This window comes from Ylistrum balloti, unplaced genomic scaffold (assembly GCF_031769215.1).
Source record: "Ylistrum balloti isolate Yb309-2 unplaced genomic scaffold, AGI_CSIRO_Ybal_v1 Utg372264, whole genome shotgun sequence".
Lineage (NCBI taxonomy): Eukaryota > Metazoa > Mollusca > Bivalvia > Pectinida > Pectinidae > Ylistrum > Ylistrum balloti.
In genome coordinates, this window is record NW_026783055.1 from 8,051 (window position 1) to 27,390 (window position 19,340).

General features: G+C 34.9%; 1 protein-coding gene and 1 pseudogene across 1 annotated transcript; both read left to right on the plus strand.

The window, feature by feature from the left end:
* The first annotated feature begins 1,050 nt into the window (after nucleotides 1-1,050).
* Nucleotides 1,051-4,964, plus strand: LOC132564410 (sulfotransferase 4A1-like). The gene is made up of 5 exons (XM_060229062.1): nucleotides 1,051-1,222; nucleotides 2,091-2,405; nucleotides 4,034-4,125; nucleotides 4,297-4,483; nucleotides 4,849-4,964. Exons 1-5 carry the CDS (start codon nucleotides 1,051-1,053, stop codon nucleotides 4,962-4,964), a joined length of 882 nt encoding a protein of 293 aa, XP_060085045.1.
* A 5,380-nt stretch (nucleotides 4,965-10,344) lies between these two features.
* On the plus strand, nucleotides 10,345-13,693 carry LOC132564411 (sulfotransferase 1C2-like; annotated as a pseudogene).
* The last annotated feature ends 5,647 nt before the right edge of the window (nucleotides 13,694-19,340 follow it).

The window sequence follows — 19,340 nt, forward strand, 5'->3', positions numbered from 1 at the left end:
ACAGACAGCTGTTTTTTTACGGATGATGAGATCTGATAACGTCATTAAAAATTAAAAAAAAATGTTTGTGCATCTTTTAATAAATTTGCTTTGCAATTAATCGTAGTCTTTAGCTATTTGATGAAATTTAAATATATATCAGAGTCAATTATTATTCAACTCCACAGACAACATTGAATGCAAAAATTAATCTAGTTTAAACATTCAATTTTTGTCCTTGTACCTTGAATTAGGAAAAAACGGCAGATAAAATGTGTTTACACACGCATCAGTACAGACAAAGGTGAACTAGAATATATGTGTGGATCTTATTCACGGACATCAAATCGGAGGACGCAAAAGGTTTTGATTTTGTTATTTATTTGTCTTTATTATACTTTCAATATATTGATGCTGTCGCTAATCACGAAATCACAGATGATCGGGATAACACATGGTTAATGTCCATGAGCACTAATGTTAAGACGATGTGTTGGCGTGATTTTCTTAACTAATAATGTGGTAAGGACACTGAGCTTCGAGGAATATACCTTGTCACAACACATCTTACGTAATCAGTAAGTTATATAACGGAATCATGCAAAGAAACTATAGTATTCGTCGTCTTTGGACGCTGAAACCAAATATTATTTACTGTTCTCATCGGAACACTCACTACCCGTATTTTGCTTTTCTCCTTTCCTGTACTCATTTTTGTGTGCTGTTATCATGTTGCCCGTCCATCGTAAACTTAAATGTCCTCCCATTGTTTCAACTGCTATCTTTTAATATTGGTAGGTATGATCACCAGGACATTAAGTTGTGTTTTCGTGAAAGAAAAATTGATTCAACTGTTTCCGGCAGAGTTCCTGCCCCTTCTTCTTTCATAATCTAATAATGCAATTCAAAATTGGTAGACATAACAACTATGCCATTAGGTGTTTGTATTCATTTCCATAGAATTTTCTCTCTCTTCAGCGGCAAATTTTATGTATAGAAGTTACGCATTTATTAAGAATTCGAACTGTTTAACTCTAAATGTTTTGTTTCAGTTGTATTTGTTTCATCGTCATGGAACTGGTTACAATCGTAGATGAAGATAACAACAAGTATGCCTTTAAACGTTACGAGGGTTATTCGTTTACCCTCGATTTCGTTGGAAATGTAAGAGACCAGCTTGATAAAATAGCACACCGTCAAATCAAACAGGATGATGTTCTTGTTTACACATTTCCAAAATCTGGTAAATATTTTGTTTTCTTTGTATCAAGCTATTTCAAAATACAAAGTTTATTATAAGAACCTAGAAAGATGATTTTGTGTCATAAATTTGTAATAATGCACACAGATTGGAAGAATCACATGATAATTTCTAGGCCAACGAATATCATATAAACATTTAAAATAAAACAAATTAAAACGAACAAAAAATGCTAAAAAATATTCATTGATAATATCATTAAGAATACAACAAAAGCGACACACTTACAAATTATTACTAAATGAATAGGTCATTAAGGTTATGATTCAGGTCAGGACATCAAGACTTGCGATTATTAGCAGCTTAAAACATAAGAGATGTGCTATATCCTACCTCGTGTCAGCTCAGAAAAATGAAATATGTTAACCATAAATGGTTATGAAAATCTGTGTAGGTAAGGTTTCCCGTTCTGAAGATCCAGTCTTACTGTCCTTGTACGTTTTCAGAGGTCTCGGTATAACTTTTTCTTTTCTTTATATTTTCCCATCCTTTCATGGATTTTGCTTTTGAGTTAAGATTCCTGTGACGTATCGATATTTTCTGAGGTGTTTTTGCTGTTTGAAAATTCTTACTCGTCAAATCATACTTTTACCATAATATTACATTCTAATGCTGGATCTAATTTCAATGGGTTTGAATACGTCGAATAACCTAATAACGAAAAGGCTCACTTTTACTGCTGTTTGATTTTATTTACCCCAATTACAAATAATATTCTATAACTCTTATAAAATGGAACAGTTCTGCACAAGGGATGGATCTTATCTAACCCTATCATTGAATGATGTTAGATATCCAAAGTCAAATGACAGATGAAAATCTCATTTTTATATCATGTTGTATAATTCAGGAACACACTGGCTCTACAATACCGTAATGATGTTACGATCGGGATCCGTGTCATATCACGGGACACCCATAATGATGGAATTCCAAGATTTCAATCTAATTGAGGAAATGCCATCTCCCAGAACGTTCGGCTCCCACTTGCTGTTTCGGTTTCTTCCCGATCAGATGAAGAGTGGTAAAGGGAAAGTGATCACCATTACTCGCCATCCGAAGGACATTGTGGTGTCAATGTATCACATGCTACAACAACTGAATAAGTTCGTTGGATATGAAGGAACATTTGAGGGTTTTGTGAAATATTTCCTCTCGGAAGAGTGTAAGTTTTATGAATATGAATTTACATAGTTCCACACACACACACACACACACACACACACACACACACACACACACACACACACACACCCTCACACACACACACTTACACACACGCACACACACACACACACACACACACACACACACACACACACACACACACCCTCACACACACACACACACACACACACACACACACACACACACACACACACACACACACACACACACACACACACACACACACACACACACACACACACACACACACACACACACACACACACACACACACACACACACACACACACACACACACACACACACACACACACACACCATTATAACTAAAGCAGTTACTGTTTCCCGGTGACCAAAGAGAACTTTCTCTGTTGAATTGTCGTTCGAAGTCCACGAAATTTATGATGTGATCTTTTTATTTTGTAAAAATCGTTTTTCTTCCTGATGTCTCCTTTGACATTGCCTTAATGTTGTCTTTAGTTCGCCCATGCTATGTTGGCCTGGGTACTGTGTTTTGGCCGAGACATACCATACACCTGATTCATGTTCAGTATATACCGGGTTGCCTGTTTTCGATATAATGTGAACGGTTGGAGTAGGCGGATAAATTGGCAATATACTTCAGTATGGTATGATTATAAAGTCGGCATCAATTCTGCGCAATCACAAGGAATCTTGCATGGGCATATTACAATTGTCTATCTACATTCAACTCTAATACATATGGACGCAATACTTCAATGTCATATGAAAATATGCAGCCAAGCCCTTTCTGGATTTTTGGGTCATAAATTTATAACTTTCGGCCGTGAAGGGGAATTAGAAGGAAATTTGTTGGATTTTCCCCCAAATTTGGTAACGAGCATCGTTGGATGAAGTGAATTCAATTTTGTATATTTTATGGGTTTGCAACACCCCATTGTGGCAAAGGAGCAGATCCCAATAGGGAAATCAGGTTGATATTTCAAAATCCTTCTCCAGGTGGGTTGAACCGATTTTGACGAAATTATGCCTGAAACTTTACTGACTACATATAATTCAATTTAAGTTGTCAGAATGACCAGCTGATTTCAGAGTAGGGAATACATGCATACAATATATACAGTCACCTCGCATACACCACAGGATGTCTATCAATAATTCTGACTGTTGGTAGGACGTTAAGCAATGTAAACCAAACCCAATTATGGACCAAATAGATTTAGAAAATAACATTCATCATAGATGAAGGGATATTGAAAACAGTATATAAATATAGTCTGAAACAGCATCGTATTTAGGGAGTCAGTTTGTATAGATTAATGGTCTTAGCCCATTAAACAATGAACCAATGTGAATAGGCTTGGACTTCCGAAATTCCACTCCTTAGTTTGGATAAAGAAATTGCGACCGAAACTAATCAAGTGAGCTATACAGGCGCTATGAACCTCTTATTAGTTTATGTTATCAGAGATGGTGCCAAACTTTTCAACCAACACAAATGCTTGGATCTAGCGAGTGAAAATTCGCACACAGCAGAAAGTTTTTCTTATTTACCTCTAAATGACTATTCAAGAAAACTAAGTTATTAAATTTCAACATGTTTCCATTTTTCTCTCAAATTAGATTTTTTCGGATCGTGGTTTTCTTGGATAAAAGACTTGGAGGAATGGAAAAGTCCGAATTGCCTATGCCTGTCGTACAGTGATTTCAGAAAGGTGATTTTTGCAAAACATCGCAAATAATATTTGAATTGATGTAACATCTTTTGCCGAAGCAACTTGACAGACAGTAACCTTTCTTCATTTATCTCGGTAAAACAACTGATGTTTAATTAGCAAAATTAATTTGCTTATATAGATATTTACATACAACCTCATATATTGCAGAATACATTTGAGAACGTGGTGAAGATAGCAAAGTTTTTGGATGTGGACCTTGACGAAGTTTTTCTGCGATCTGTCACCCAAAATATCCAATTTGAAAAATTGAAAGACAGTCATAAAGAAACAACTCCACCCAATGACCACTGGAAAGAAGTTTGCGATGAAGGGCGACTTCCAATATACAGAAAAGGTAACGCTATTTAAAATCTGATTGTCTCCAAGTATTACGCATTAGACACAAATTGTTAGCACCTTTCAATATTATGTTCATTGGTTATTTCATGACAATATTGGTGCTATACAATTGATTGGCACTTTCATCCATCGACTCTTACACAGAAAGCAACAACCCCTTTCTTGCCTCGTTGCCTCTACACATTCAGTAAGAAGACAATAATATGATTCTATTAGACTTATGCTATCCCATTGTACACTTTAGTAAGAACTTAGCTGTTGGAACGGTCTATGACCTGAACAACCTTTAAGGACATGAATGGTTGACACTGTTCGTTGGTAATTGAGAAGTCCATCTTTCATCGTTACTTTTTGTTGTAGGTCAATCAGGAGACTGGAAAAACATGTTCACTGTTGCTCAAAATGAACACTTCGACCAGATTTACGCGAAAAAAATTGCGAAGCTAGGTCTGAAGAATGATTTTTGGTATGATTGAACTATTTCATATAGATCTATGAATACTATACTTCTACGTCCCGGAAGGAGAAACATGTTTTTGTGTTAATTATATATGCCATGGCGTATACCTACCATTTAAGACAAACATAGGAAAGTCTTCAAAATGCAAATATTGTGCTAAATGCTTATCATACTCAGACGGGAAAATGACAGCGAACCTTTAATGGCTTCATCAGAAATGTACTCATCGCTTAGTCTGGAGAATATTAAACCACACTCAAGCACATGCAAACTTGTTTTGGTTATTTTCTCGTACCCTTTGCCGAAGTATATTGATGTATGAATGACATGTACTAACTGTGAAATGTGGAAACGTTAACCAAGAAACTTCTGACAAGGAGTTTACTTGTAAGAATGAATAGGGTTTCTAGCAATGAAATTGGTTTAAATAGATTGACTTTGATACGCTTTGATGATCATAGATGATAATGATTGCCAAAAAAAAACAAAACAAAACAAAACAAAACAAAAACAAAAAAACTGTGAACAATAGGTAAGTGACACAGGTCATTTGTATTTGATAAAACATGAAAACACACCGAGGATCTGATGGTTTTGGGTCGTCAACATTAAATTTTTATTTACTATCAATTCTATCAAGGCCATACCGATAACATAAATTATTGTACTGAAGTGTTCTTCCCTGCTGTGAGAAGACAAATATGTGGTTGTGAGCTAAACGGAAGCGTATTTCGTAACAAATAAGTCCAGGTCAAAGAAGATGGAGGGCGGAGGACGAAATTATAAAAAAAGATCGAGTTACTGATTCACAAGATCGTCGAGTTTGGTGGTAAGATCTTCCAGCAAAATATTTGCATACCTATGTGAACTTACTGTGCCTCTCGGTTGGCTGACTGACTTGTGTTTGTTTTCTTACGAGGCTGACTTTACTGAATATTTCATCAAAACATGTCACAAAGACCTTGCAGCGTAGTTTAACTTCACTTTCTGATATGTTGGCGATGTATTGTCACGTCCATCTATATCTGGAAATCAAAGATAGGATACACTCTACATCAAATGCTTATCTACATTTTTTTTCTTATTAATGAATCAACATGGACAGCTTTCCATCAAACTGTAGGATAATTTCCAAATTACCTATTTTGATTTTGCCGTTTCTGGTGGCAATAAACCTGGATCCTCAACCTGTGTTTTTTTTTCCACGTCGCAGTTGAATTTTATATGCAATGTCATGTTCCCGTAATCACGATGTTCGTGCGTGAAGTCGCCAACTGACGGACAAACTCGTAATTCAGGGCTAAAAAGATGCAGGTCGATGAAAATTATAGGGAAGTGATGATTCGACACTGAGAATAAAACATTCATGAATAATATGAGAAATATTTTTTTCTTAAAATTGCGATATTCGACACAAGTTTCAACAATTTAGGATCAAGTTCCGCCAGGGAATAATCAGCATGTGATTTCGTAATACTATCCCAAGGGGAAGGGGAATTCTTTGACAACTTGACGTCACATTTCTTTCTCAAACGTCACCGAACTAATTTACTAATTTAACGCATGAGATTTTGTAAGATATTGGCACATAAATCGTCCAAAACTAATATATCCTGATCGAGATATATAAGTCTCTGTTTAATTGATATTGTATCCTTATTCCTACTGTATTTTCTTCAGATCTTACATATGCACGATCAGGTTATTCGTCAGCAAAGTTGCATGTTATAAAACGACACAGGCAGAGATAACACTCAGATTATAGATAACGAAATACTTGTTTTTACATCACTCGAACCTACACTCTAATCTCCTCGTTTTATCTGTTATGCAGGGATTTAAAATAACAATATAAGGGTAGTCTATACGTCTAAAGTCCTATAACTTCTGTACGTTGTTGTATTGAAGAGCAGGTAAGATATTTTAGTCTATCGTAAGGGCTTATAACTTGTAGGTACAGTATATGTCAGTATATGTTAAACAGGTCAGGATTCGCTACGTATATTAGAGTTAGGGTTAATACAGTGTGTTATTGGTGAATGTGTTCCAATTACAAGATGTTAAACACGTCAGCCCCCAGGTCGTCAGTCAGACTGGAAATATTCAAAATATCCCTGGGTCAGCCGGTTGGTTAGTATCACTGTTTAATGTTCTAATAACTATATCAGGTCAGAAGATCTATGTATTATTTACCGTGAATACAAACATTTATAAATGTCTTTGTCTACCTATATTTCATTTACATAAATAATTGTATATTGTTACCCCTCTATGTTGTACTATCCTTATGTTATACAAAAGACCAGCAACAACCGTTCTCAAGTACAAATGTTGAGTATTAGCATAAGTTACAACAATGATAACATGTATGGCCTGAGTATCGAGCTTAACAAGTTACTCGTTCCACGGCCACACCAGGACTGACTCTATTTGCTGTGATCTTACAGTTTATCCTAAAGTAATTATGATCCAATTCTGATTGGAAAAATGTCTTCTACTGATCTACAATTAAACCGTGAACAGTTAATGTCTCACTGGTGGAGAGCATGTCCAGCCAATGTTTCACGGCATGATTCTGACACGAAGGTGACCGCAATTAAACTATCTGTCTGATAAGCCAGCCGGTCACATTAAGATTTAACACAAATTATGTACTACACTTGAGTGACAAATTTCACCATTAACATATATAAATCAGAATTCCCGAAATGAAAGTTATTACGCATTGAAGTCAAATATCAGGACGGTTCGCTTAATGCCTGTAGGGATCAACAGTAATGTTTTACACAAAAATATCTGACGCTTTCTGATATATATTTATATTTCTTATGACACATTTCCCAACGAATGAGATGATTTGTTGTCGTGTGAAATTTTCCTATGCTTTGAATCAAATGAGTCTGTTAAACATACTGTAAACATTTATTGCATAATGAACATTTATTTGAAAGCCATTAAAAACTCATTCGAAAACTAAATACATATTATCTTTCGATACATACACACTTCATCAATCAACTGATAACAGATGTTTTTGTCCGACTAAAGTGTAAAAGAAATGATCCATACTTCGAGCTCTGTTTGCTCTAAATGCCAAGAAAAAAATACCAAACAATTAAATTGGCTGTGAAATCTTGGCATACCCTTTTTTAGAATAAGGAAACCATTTGTTTTTAACCTAGTTTAATTAACATGTTCATATAAAAAATTCATGATGACATACTTGGAGCAAGGGAGACCTGCGCCCTGCAGTTAGGCAAAATGACCAAAGGGAAGCACCGGGACTCTGCTTATCTAATATACATACATATCTCTTATGAATAACTATTTTACGAGCATAATTATATACACATAAATACATCTTGATGAAAACTACCTTTACAAAAAGGTGTGTTATATACAGAAGATTTGATAAGAACGCACACATTCCAATTAAAGGGAAGTAGTATGGGGTGGTTGGTAGACGTGTTGTAAAATAAATCCAGGTGAATAATAGAGTTAGGCTGTAAATAAGAAGAAAACTTCTAGAGAAAATTGAAAAATCAATATAGCGTCAAAGTGTCTGAAAAATGCTGCTGAAATGGAGTTTTCAATAGCCCCGCTAGAGCAGACTGACCCCAGGTCGGACAAACGGGGATCATCAAAGCCGCACAGGGGCCAATTATACTGACCAATCAGTGATCACCTGACTTAATTATCATACATGCATTTACATATGAACTGAAACATCATGTACATAAAACCTAAGCATGTGTGAACCTTTATCGTACAAACATATGTCTATAAATAGACATTTTTTTGTCCTGCTAAAGTATAAAAGAAATGATTCATACCTCGAGCTCTGTTTGTCAAGAAAATTAAATTGGCTGTAAAATATTGGCATACCCTTTTTTTTTTTTTTTAGAAAAGGGAAGCCTTTATTTTTAACCTAGTTTAATTATCATGTAATTATAAAAATTTCATGATAACATATTTGGGGCAACTGATAACATATGTTTTTCATTCGAAATACTTACGTAACAACAGCGTTTCTCTCTGTATAAAACTTGCGATGTTTTAAAATATTGAATGCAGGATTAATTGTGAAAAAGTTTGAAAACAAGACCGGACCAGGAATTTTACTCCGATATTCTATTTACAATTAATTCATTTTCTTGTATACTTGAACACAATGTCCACAGGTGAACGGATCGAGCGAACCTCTGATAACGGTCGCTACCATGGCAACGTGTTTGGACTTTTGTAGTAATATAACTATGAAAAAGTCCATTTCTTTCCCAAAAGTATTTTTGGACTCGTGACTTGTTCTAAATTTGTATTGAAAGGTGCAATTCCCTTTTGTATTGACCTAGAACATCCGCAGTTATAAAATATAGAACACAAAGATAGGTACATCAACTAATGGAGCTGATACATGTGAACATATAAAAACATCATGTGAACCCAAGAAAACGAAATTATATACAATATATACTCTCCTATAATGCATTTGCTATGATGTATATGAGACAATTCAACGGAGTAATTTTAACAGATTACATTTTAAAACTTGATCAATATAAACAAAAGAACAGAGGTTATCTTCAAAATAAAATCGGACAATGAAGCCGCACATATTGCTATCTGTTTTTTATCTGAGTACATGATATAACTTATTACTTTCTTAGATTGACCAAGGCTTAACGTTACACTACGTTTGCTCTGATACTACACATATTTTTTGTTCGAATATATAGCAGGATTAATTTCAATGTATTCCACGTGTTGTCTACATGAGTTCTATTCAAACTTATCAGTTTATTGTTACGAGAAGTCTGTTAACTCTTTTTGTGATATAAATTCGCTTTAAAAGAACGCAAAGAAAGTATTTATTTATTTAACATGTTCTGTTGGCGACTATATGTTATAAGTGTAGATGCAACACCAGTGTCTAACATCTGGACCTGGTATTTCCTGACTTAATAATTCCCGTCCAAGTTTATTCTTTGGCGTTGAGACCAGTATGAACGCATATCCCATTGTATAGCACCTTGTATAGACTATGTATTAGAATATGAACAAGAAATACCCAGCAATACCACAAAAAGTACTCGCTTCATGATATGATTCCTTCATATACACGAAGGAAATATATAAGTAGCACAAATGATTGGTGGAATAAACTCTAATTGACGATATTCTTTCTGTTGTATTTTCAAAACAAAACTGAGACAGATGTGATTTTCATGTTTCCTAACGGTATTTTTGTTTTATTCTTCCACCAATATGTCAATATCAAAGTTTTATAATATCCTGTCAGAAACTCCGCCATTGCATCGGTGATTGTTTTCTTTCCTTATTTTATGCTTTATTGAGGGGGAAATTTTTTTTGATATTCTAGGTTGACGAGACTCAATATGGAGCTTGTAAGCATTACGGATGAAGACAACAACAAGTATTTTTACAAAAGATACGATGGTTATGCGTTCAATACATAAGTTCTAGGAAATGTTCGAGACCAACTTTCGAAGATATCAAAAATGAAATGTAGATCTGAAGATGTTCTCATAGGCGTCTTTCCCAAATCGGGTAAGTATATTTGCTTAAACTTTACATATTTTAAACTTCTCAAGTTCTGTAGGTGGGGTCAATCTGTAACTTAAGTTCCACTGGTACCATTGACCTATAAATTCGAGCAGAGTTTTACATATTAATTTTTGGCGTCCGCGTCGATATAAAGGTCATTTCGTAATATTGCGCAATCATGGTGTTCCTAAACCACACTTACCATAAACTGTGTGAATATAACATGTAAAGCATAATGTGATAAAAGGATTTGAACTTGGCTGATCAAGAGTTTTTATTTCAGAATGGGTTCGACATAGAAAATGGCCTCCATGACCGACATCTTGAATAGCACAATTTAATATTTTCAATATCCATAAGTGCCAATGAGCTAATAACTGGTGGAGATGTTAAGGAAAAGAAGCGGAAAAACTTGTATTATTTTATCCTCGTCAAACTTTGCAATCATTAACTTACATGATTGTGCTGTCATGAGTACATTTTGAACTTCTTTCCGAGTTCCTTTGACGGAATTCAGCTAAAACTTGCTTGAAATGTTCATGAGATAGTCCTGACCAAATCTTGTTACGTTTCGGGTCTATTTGAAATCCAATATGGCCACCATATTTGTCTTGAAGGACCGTCAAATGGGAGTGAAACCATGTACTGATTGTTCACAATTTAAATAAATACGAAAGATATCTTTGAAGGTACACACTGGCTCTACAACACCGTGATGATGTTGCGCACCGGGACATTGAAGTACTACGGCACACCAACTCTACTTCAGTTCCATGAGATTTCTACTGTAGACGAAATGCAAACACCGAGAGCATTTGGCTCTCACCTTCGATTCCGGTTTCTCCCCGATGAAATGAAGCTTGGTACAGGGAAGGTTATTACCATAACCCGCAACCTTAAAGATTTGGTGGTTTCTGTTTATCATATGCTGCGAAACATGGAAGATATTGGGTACCAAGGAACATTTGATGGGTTTTTAAAACGTTTTGTCACAGAAGAATGTAAGTTTTAAATATTTTCTTTCAAGATTTAATTCATTTATAACCAATCTGAATCGTTCAAATGGTACAGCTTACCATACATGTCTTCTACTCAGTATTTCATTTGTATATACACTTGTATTTCATAATTACTCAATGATGCCTTTTGAAAAGTATCTGTGTTCTTTTTTTTTTTTTTTTTTTTGGGGGGGGGGTGGCACCAATGAAAAAGGGGATAGAAACATGCTTTTTTATTATGCCATTTTGTTAATATGTCTTAACAGAAGCTTGCATAATCAATACTGTTTTCAGTACTCCCCCGTTGTCTAGCACTGCTATACCCCATTGCATAATTAGTAAGAAGCGGTTAAATTTGGAGCCTTACAATCTGGTAGTTGTATCTTTCTGTTATAGCTTAGCACTGCTTTATTGCAATGACTGTTTGGTCCAGTATGACCGTGTTCTAGTACTATTGAGAAGACATTGAGTTATTTCAAGGATGCTTACACAAACGTATCGCATACTGTCGAAGAAACATACACTCGCACCCCTTATTGCATGACATAGACGCATTCTAGAGTTTCAGATTTTAGGGGGTCTACACAATAACAGGATGACAACTCTTCAGAAAGATCCAACACTTCGAATATGTGGCTAAGATTTCAACAGGGCAATTTGAAGGTTCGATAACTGTATTGAAGTGTGCAAACTGTCATGGCGATAAGGATTTCTTGCATGTAAAATTTGGAAGTAGTAGGACAAAAAGGTTTATGAATCATGTCGAGACTTTTATTCTTTATTTTCAAAAACTGTCAGATGATGAAAATTATTGAGAGGTTTTACTGTCTTCATAGTGATCTCATTGAGAAATTTCTTTGTGCGATATGTATCTGGATGTATTTGATGCTTTTTAGTTTGCCTGTAAGTTCCTTTGTTGATACCTCATTACATAACCTACAAGGATTAACCAGGATTTACGTGATGGGTGTCGTCGATGAAGCAAAGAATCTTACTCTTCTGGAACACCTGGCCTTATCCTCAGAAGTCCCCATGTAAATCTTTCTTTTGCTCCTATTTTGCCCTAGTTTACGGAATTTGAGTTTGAAAAACATTCATCCATTGCATGATTGTAAGAGGCGAATGAACTTGGTTTCTGTCAAGTTTTATAACTAAGTATTTGACAGGTGGTTTATTTAGTGCTGCTGAGAGATCGCCTTAATTGTCCTTAATGTATGATCTGTTGTTTTATTGATCATATATATTCAGGTTTCCTGGGAAATGGATCATGGTTTTCTTGGATCAAGGATATGGAAGAATGGAACAGCCCAAACCTGCTATGTTTATCATATGAAGATTTCAAGAATGTAATGTTGTTTTGAATTGAATACAACTTTTCATAATTAATATCGAAGTTCGATTTTATAATTATTCAATATCACAAATCTTCAAGCAATCATATGTTCAGTCATTACTTTAAGATAGTTTGATATTTGTACCTTTCTTCGTGTTGAAATTCAACCTGTTTTATTTCAGAACACGTATGAAAACGTTGTCAAGTTAGCCAAGTTTTTAGAGCTTGATCACAACGAAGACTTCCTAAGAAAGGTAGAACAAAACATCAGCTTCGATAAGTTAAAGGAACAACACAATATTGTAAATCCGGCCAGTGACCGATGGAAAGAGATAACAGAGGATGGACGACTTCCAATATACAGGAAAGGTATATTAACAAACATTCGTGATGAAAATAGATGTAATGGTTTTCCAAACAGACTATATAAATCCCAAATACTCATCCAAATGATGTCGAAAATCAGCAAGTAGCAGTTATTGTGACAGCGGGTGTAATAACACACACCAGGTTTTGAGTTTTTAAAAACTTTTACAAAAAAATTAATTTATAAATTAATTAAAAACAATTAAAATGACATTGAAATAAAGTACGTTTCAACTATAGTACAGAGGGAAAGTGAAAATAAGCTGAAAGATTTTGAAAAATGAAATATTGAATATTGTATAGACTGATAAACAGCCTGCTTTGACAATTTTTCTCGCCCAATATTAATAGTCATATGTTTCATTTTTTCCAGGTCAAATTGGAGAATGGAAAAATACATTTACAGTTGCCCAAAGTGAATGGTTCGATAAGATTTGTAAATACAAAATAGAAGAGATGTCTATCAAGACAAAAGTCAATTGATGCTTTTAGTGGTAGGTTTCTGAATAAAGTTTATGCAAATATTAGATAAATATTGGCAGTTTCTATTCGCTAACATACTATATACATACATGCATTTATTGAATTCTTCATCCCTTGTTACTTAATTGTCGTTGAGCTCTTCCGATTTAGCATTGGAGTTCCTCGGAGTCATTTAGCTGATTTTTTTGTTCATAGTATTCAGCCGAGAAGCATTAAAGCACGAACTTAATATTAAATTATTTCCTGTGTTGTTGAAGGAATTTTGAAGGAATTTAAAATTTCAGCACAGACAATTTCATCTGCTTGCTCGTCACTTTCTTTGAAAAGCTGCATTTCTTGTTCCCAGTCTGCTGTGCTATTACTGAAGGTTTTGCACTGAGTTGTTATTTGGAGGTAGGCGTTTGTCCTTGTTACTTTAATCAATAATATTCAGAATGCAGCATAGGTCCACTATTTATCAGCCTGCAAGCGATGATACTTTAGAGAAGGAATCCCAGTTCTTATAGCCTTGATAGATGTGATTCTACTGATTTTACTAACATGGTTGCTGTCATTTATTCCTTTTTCAAAGATTGCATTCTCCTTTTTGTTAAGATTGCTGTGGCATATTTCACATGAGGTCTTACGAAATACTTAGAAAAGTCCATTAACAAAATAAACAAAAATCATCTGTGTGTTTTTTTCGCTAAACACTCAAAGTGCAATAGAAATTTCAGATTGTCAAAGTTATTGCCAGGTCTTTTAATCCTCAAAATTAAGATGTTCTCTCCATTGGTGGTATAGGTTCCTGTGTCTTAAATGGTATCAAACACATAGACTTTACCTCTGACAACATCCCGTGAGTCTTAAATGTAGATAGGGAGTAGAGTCAACCAAAGAAAACTGCAGTGGGGGAATGCTCTCAGGACATGCTCCCATTCAAATGAGTTATCCTTCACAGTTAACCCTCTATTTCCGACATGTTAGAAAAATCTTTCATTTAGCATAGCAGACATAATTTTGACTGGACGTATTATGGTCTGGCGTTGTTCGTCTGACCGTCCGTCGTAAACTTTTATTTCAGTAATCTTTGGTACGGTACCATGTCGACTGTTTCATGAAAAGTATATAACTACATTTGTTGTCAAACCTGTCTTTTTTCGAATGCAGTCATCAATTGTGTGACACATGAATTACCTTTCCGGAACACATGTTACTGTACAGTGAATAAATTGTTCCCTTCCATCTTATACAATTTACTCCATGGCTTTTGAAGCACCAAATGTCAGGAATATAGGTCTTAGTTTATGTAAATAGCAGTCACATTTTAAAAAAAATTTTCTCCCAATCTTCTGGAACGGACAAAATCTTGACCATCATAATTATCAAAGGTCTTTTTAATTGAAGTTGACTTGACTCCCTCATCCTAATCATAAAAGGAGCGGTTAACTTGACTACTTAACCATGACTGTCAAAGTATTGGTTTAACTTGAATAAAATTGACCCCCTTTCATACGAATTATAGTGACAGCTTAACCAGTTTGAATCCTGGGAAATATAGTGGACAGTTCAATATATGTGATGTGCTCATGAATCTTAAAACAAACCAAAGTATTGTACAAAATGTGCACAATGACTAACACAATTTAATGCAAATTTTGATACACGAAGCAAACAACATGATTAAAAATACCACGTTAATTCCTCGTCAGCCCTTTACACATATACACCATTTTAATACATAATTGATTTGCGAAATCACTTGTCTGTATCCTTTCGACTAAGTGGACCATGTGTGTATCATGTGCTCAATGTTTGCCTGTTAGAGAAAAACTATGTGCCTTTGTTCATGAAACATTGTTTTCAATAGCATTTTTCATGTTTTTTAAAAATTTTATATTTTATTAATATGTCTACCAATAATACATGGTACAGGTTGTCACTCATTATTATTTCATTGATTTTATTGGTCACGCTTCACTAGGTGTTCATTTCCTCTACGACAACTCCAAGTGGATTCAGCTAATACTGCTTCTGGTGACCTGTGGAAACTAGCTTGGAGACTTCATCAAATTATTGATGATGTGGCACAAATCAGGCTCTTTAAATCTGTCCGTACAGATGGCCGCGATCCTCCAACAACTCGTCCATGTATGAACATCGGCTATATTTTACATCAAAAATCTGTTCAAGCTAACATTCCACCATACTTTCACAGTAGAAACATTCCTATACCTTCCAAAATAACCCCAATCCCATTGCATCCAAACTTTTCAACTATCAACAAACGCTGCAGCAATTGAATGTAGATGACCCAAGAACAAGTCCTCTGTCCGCTACCACTTCTTACAAATATAATTACATTTCCTCTATACAAAAAGAACTGGGCTTGCTTGATAACGAAGGAAATCCCACCTATACCGTGTGCAATCCAAAAATACGAAAAACTGACTAATGTTGCTTCGGCATTACAATCATTTAGATTGCCAATTAATGATAAGGATGCGGACCTTCCCCTTTTATACTGGATCTCTTAACTCCACAAAAATCCATACAATCAACGTTTTATAGCTTGTCTAACTGTTTAACAAAGCCTTTGTCTAATTTGTCTAAACTACTTACCACCCATTCTAAGTTCAAATCTAGGTTATTGTCTTGTTGTTATACTGGTGCATTTTAAAAGAACTCCAAAGAGCTTTTCACCAATTGTCAAAAACCCTATTCTAAAAACATTTCGTCTGTAAGAACATTTTAATTTTCCACCCTGTACACCACCACACCCCATTTTAAACTGAGAGCTTTCTTCACGAAGAAAGGTGAACGGTGGTATAAATATATGGTTGTGAACTATACTGAAGCGTATTTAGTAAAATTTCCGCCTAAATCATACTGTAATTCTTGAAGAGCTATCTAAACAGGTCACAAAGACCTTACAAAATAGTTAAATTTCACTTTCAGATGTATTGATAACGTCTTGTCTTTAAATAACAAGAAATTGATTGACTACTTCTATCGAATATCCACCAGAATACCCACACACACCCTCTCCTACCCAAAGACACACATATATATTGATATACATACCGAAAGGCCTAGAGACATATTCGGCTGTTAACTTCCTTGAAAGGAGCCAGGCAGATTTTTAGAATAAAGATGATACTGATACTGATACTTTCAAGGCCATATGGGTCAAGCATGATACTGACCAAATATCAGTGCCCTGGGCCTCAGTTTTCTAGGAACTTGTTTGAAAATTTAACATATGTGAACCCTGTGACCTTGAAAGTGGGCCAAGGTTAATAATTTGAATAAAGTTGGTCGTCCCTTAATCTGACACGCTACAGGCCTGATATCGGCACCTTGAGCCTATTTGTTAGTAGGTGTGAGAAGATGGCATTAAGAATTTATGTAGGAATTAAACTTTAATGCTTACCACGTTTTATGGAACAATTTCTCTAAGAATATATTCAATAAGGCTCGCTAGGAATTGTTCCATAAAAACATGGTTACCATAAAAATAAAATTCAAATCTTATATTTGCACGCCAGTGTCTTTTTATCAAAATTTACTGTAGAGCAGTCCTTGTTAGTAGTGATAACTCCGAAATGTCGGTTGTTGGTTTAATGAGTAGAACAATTACTGGTGACTCTTCACAACAAATTAAAAGTTTTCCTCTGCGGCGACAAAAGCTTCCTTTTTAAGTGTGGTATAGTAGCATAAAAATAAACCAAAAATACCAAAACATTTTCACGGATTACCATTTTTAATCAAATTAAAATTTTGATGATATGTCTTGTTTGTAAATGTAATAAACCAAATGTAACTATATATCATGTGCTTGGCAAAAGCAGTTCATGTATCATTTTCGGGCGCAAGTCCAAAAGTCAAATGTTTCCATGCAAGTGTTATATAGTCATAAAACTTTGCAAGTGAAAATGTAGCATTATTGATCTCTTTCACCTTGAACTAAGTGAAGTGGGCCAATGTCCTTAATTTGAACAAAATTGAAACCCTTCATCCCAGCATGCTACTGAACATATATCAGTATCCATGGTCTTTTGGCTATTCTCCAAAAGATATAAGATATGAACATTCTAATATATAAGATTATGAGACCTTAAAGATGGGTCGGTAACAATCAATTCTTATAAATAACCTCGGTGGTCCTTTATCCTGACATGAAATAGTCGCGATATTAGCGCCTCAATCCTATTGGTTATTGCGGAAAAGGCTTTAACATATTATCATCACTGATCCCCCTACTGGTCAATCATTTAAATAATAACCTTGATAGTCCTTTATCACAGCATGCTACAGGCCCAATATCAGCACGTTCGCCTTATGTTTATTGAAATTTCAAATTTTCAACTTATTTGACACTGATGACTTTGGATGTTGGTTAAAGTTAATCGATTTGAATAATTTTGTCGCCTTTTATCTACACATACTACAGGTCTAATATCAGCACCCAGTGCATTTAGTTCATTGCAAAGAAGTCGTTTTAATGGAAAAGTTGATGCTGGATGAACTGATGACGCATACCGCACAACGGTATATGCTCAGTTGCCCAATCGGGAATTTGAATTGCAAATAACACAAACAACGTCGATGTATAAAAGTAGCACACGGTAGACCTCATTTATTTTATTTCTTACGTAAATTTTAATGATGATTATAACAGGACTGTACAATTATTATTCAGCTTTGCATCTATTTCCCCTGATATTTTACATTGTTACGAATGATCACACATTTGATAGTGTCACTAAATTATCACTTTTATAACTTGTAACACAATCCCTGTCACATCTGACCATAATTTATTGATAGTCTCGTGGACTAAATACACACAGTAGTACTATTAAATTGTCAGGAAAACGATTATGGAAATGATATAAATATACATATTGTGTAAACAAATATAATGGTATTCGTCATCATCAATGTTGCAATTCCAGTCATGTCAACAATATCTGACATTTTTTTAATTGTCGTTGGAAAAAACGGCTTTCATTTGGTGACACAGAGGAAAAAACATTGTAAATAGTTGAAAAAAATGAAAGGTATATTCAGAACAGAATAAAATCGACAATCACTGGTTTGATAATTCTTTAGGGGCTGGTTGAAAAGAAATTTATACTACCAGGTAAATATTGAAAATCCATAATTGATATTTCTTGCTGGTTTTGAGTCAAGCGCAAAGCTGGGGTGGTGTATTTCCTGCGGGTATATTCTGACAAAAATTTACTTGTTAAATATAGATGTATATGAAAGCCAATTTTCAATATCCTCCGTTTCCCTCTGAAATTAAAGCCTTCGGGTTCATTTGCCATTTAAAGAAGAACCAAACAACTGCACGATATAATTAATTCATTATTTGATTCTACTTCAGTGTATGTGGACATGTTAGGTTAATTTGGGTATGTAAGTGTGTATGTGGGTATGTGATGGTGTATGTGGGTATGTAAGGGTGTATTTGGGTATGTAAGGTTGGATGTGGGTATGTAAGGGTGTATATGGGTATGTAAGGGTGAATATAGGTATGTAAGGGTGTATGTTGGTATGTAAGGGTGAATATAGGTATGTAAGGGTGTATGTGGGAATGTAAGTGTGTATGTAAGGGTGTATATGGGTATGTAAGTGTGAATATAGGTATGTAAGGGTGTAT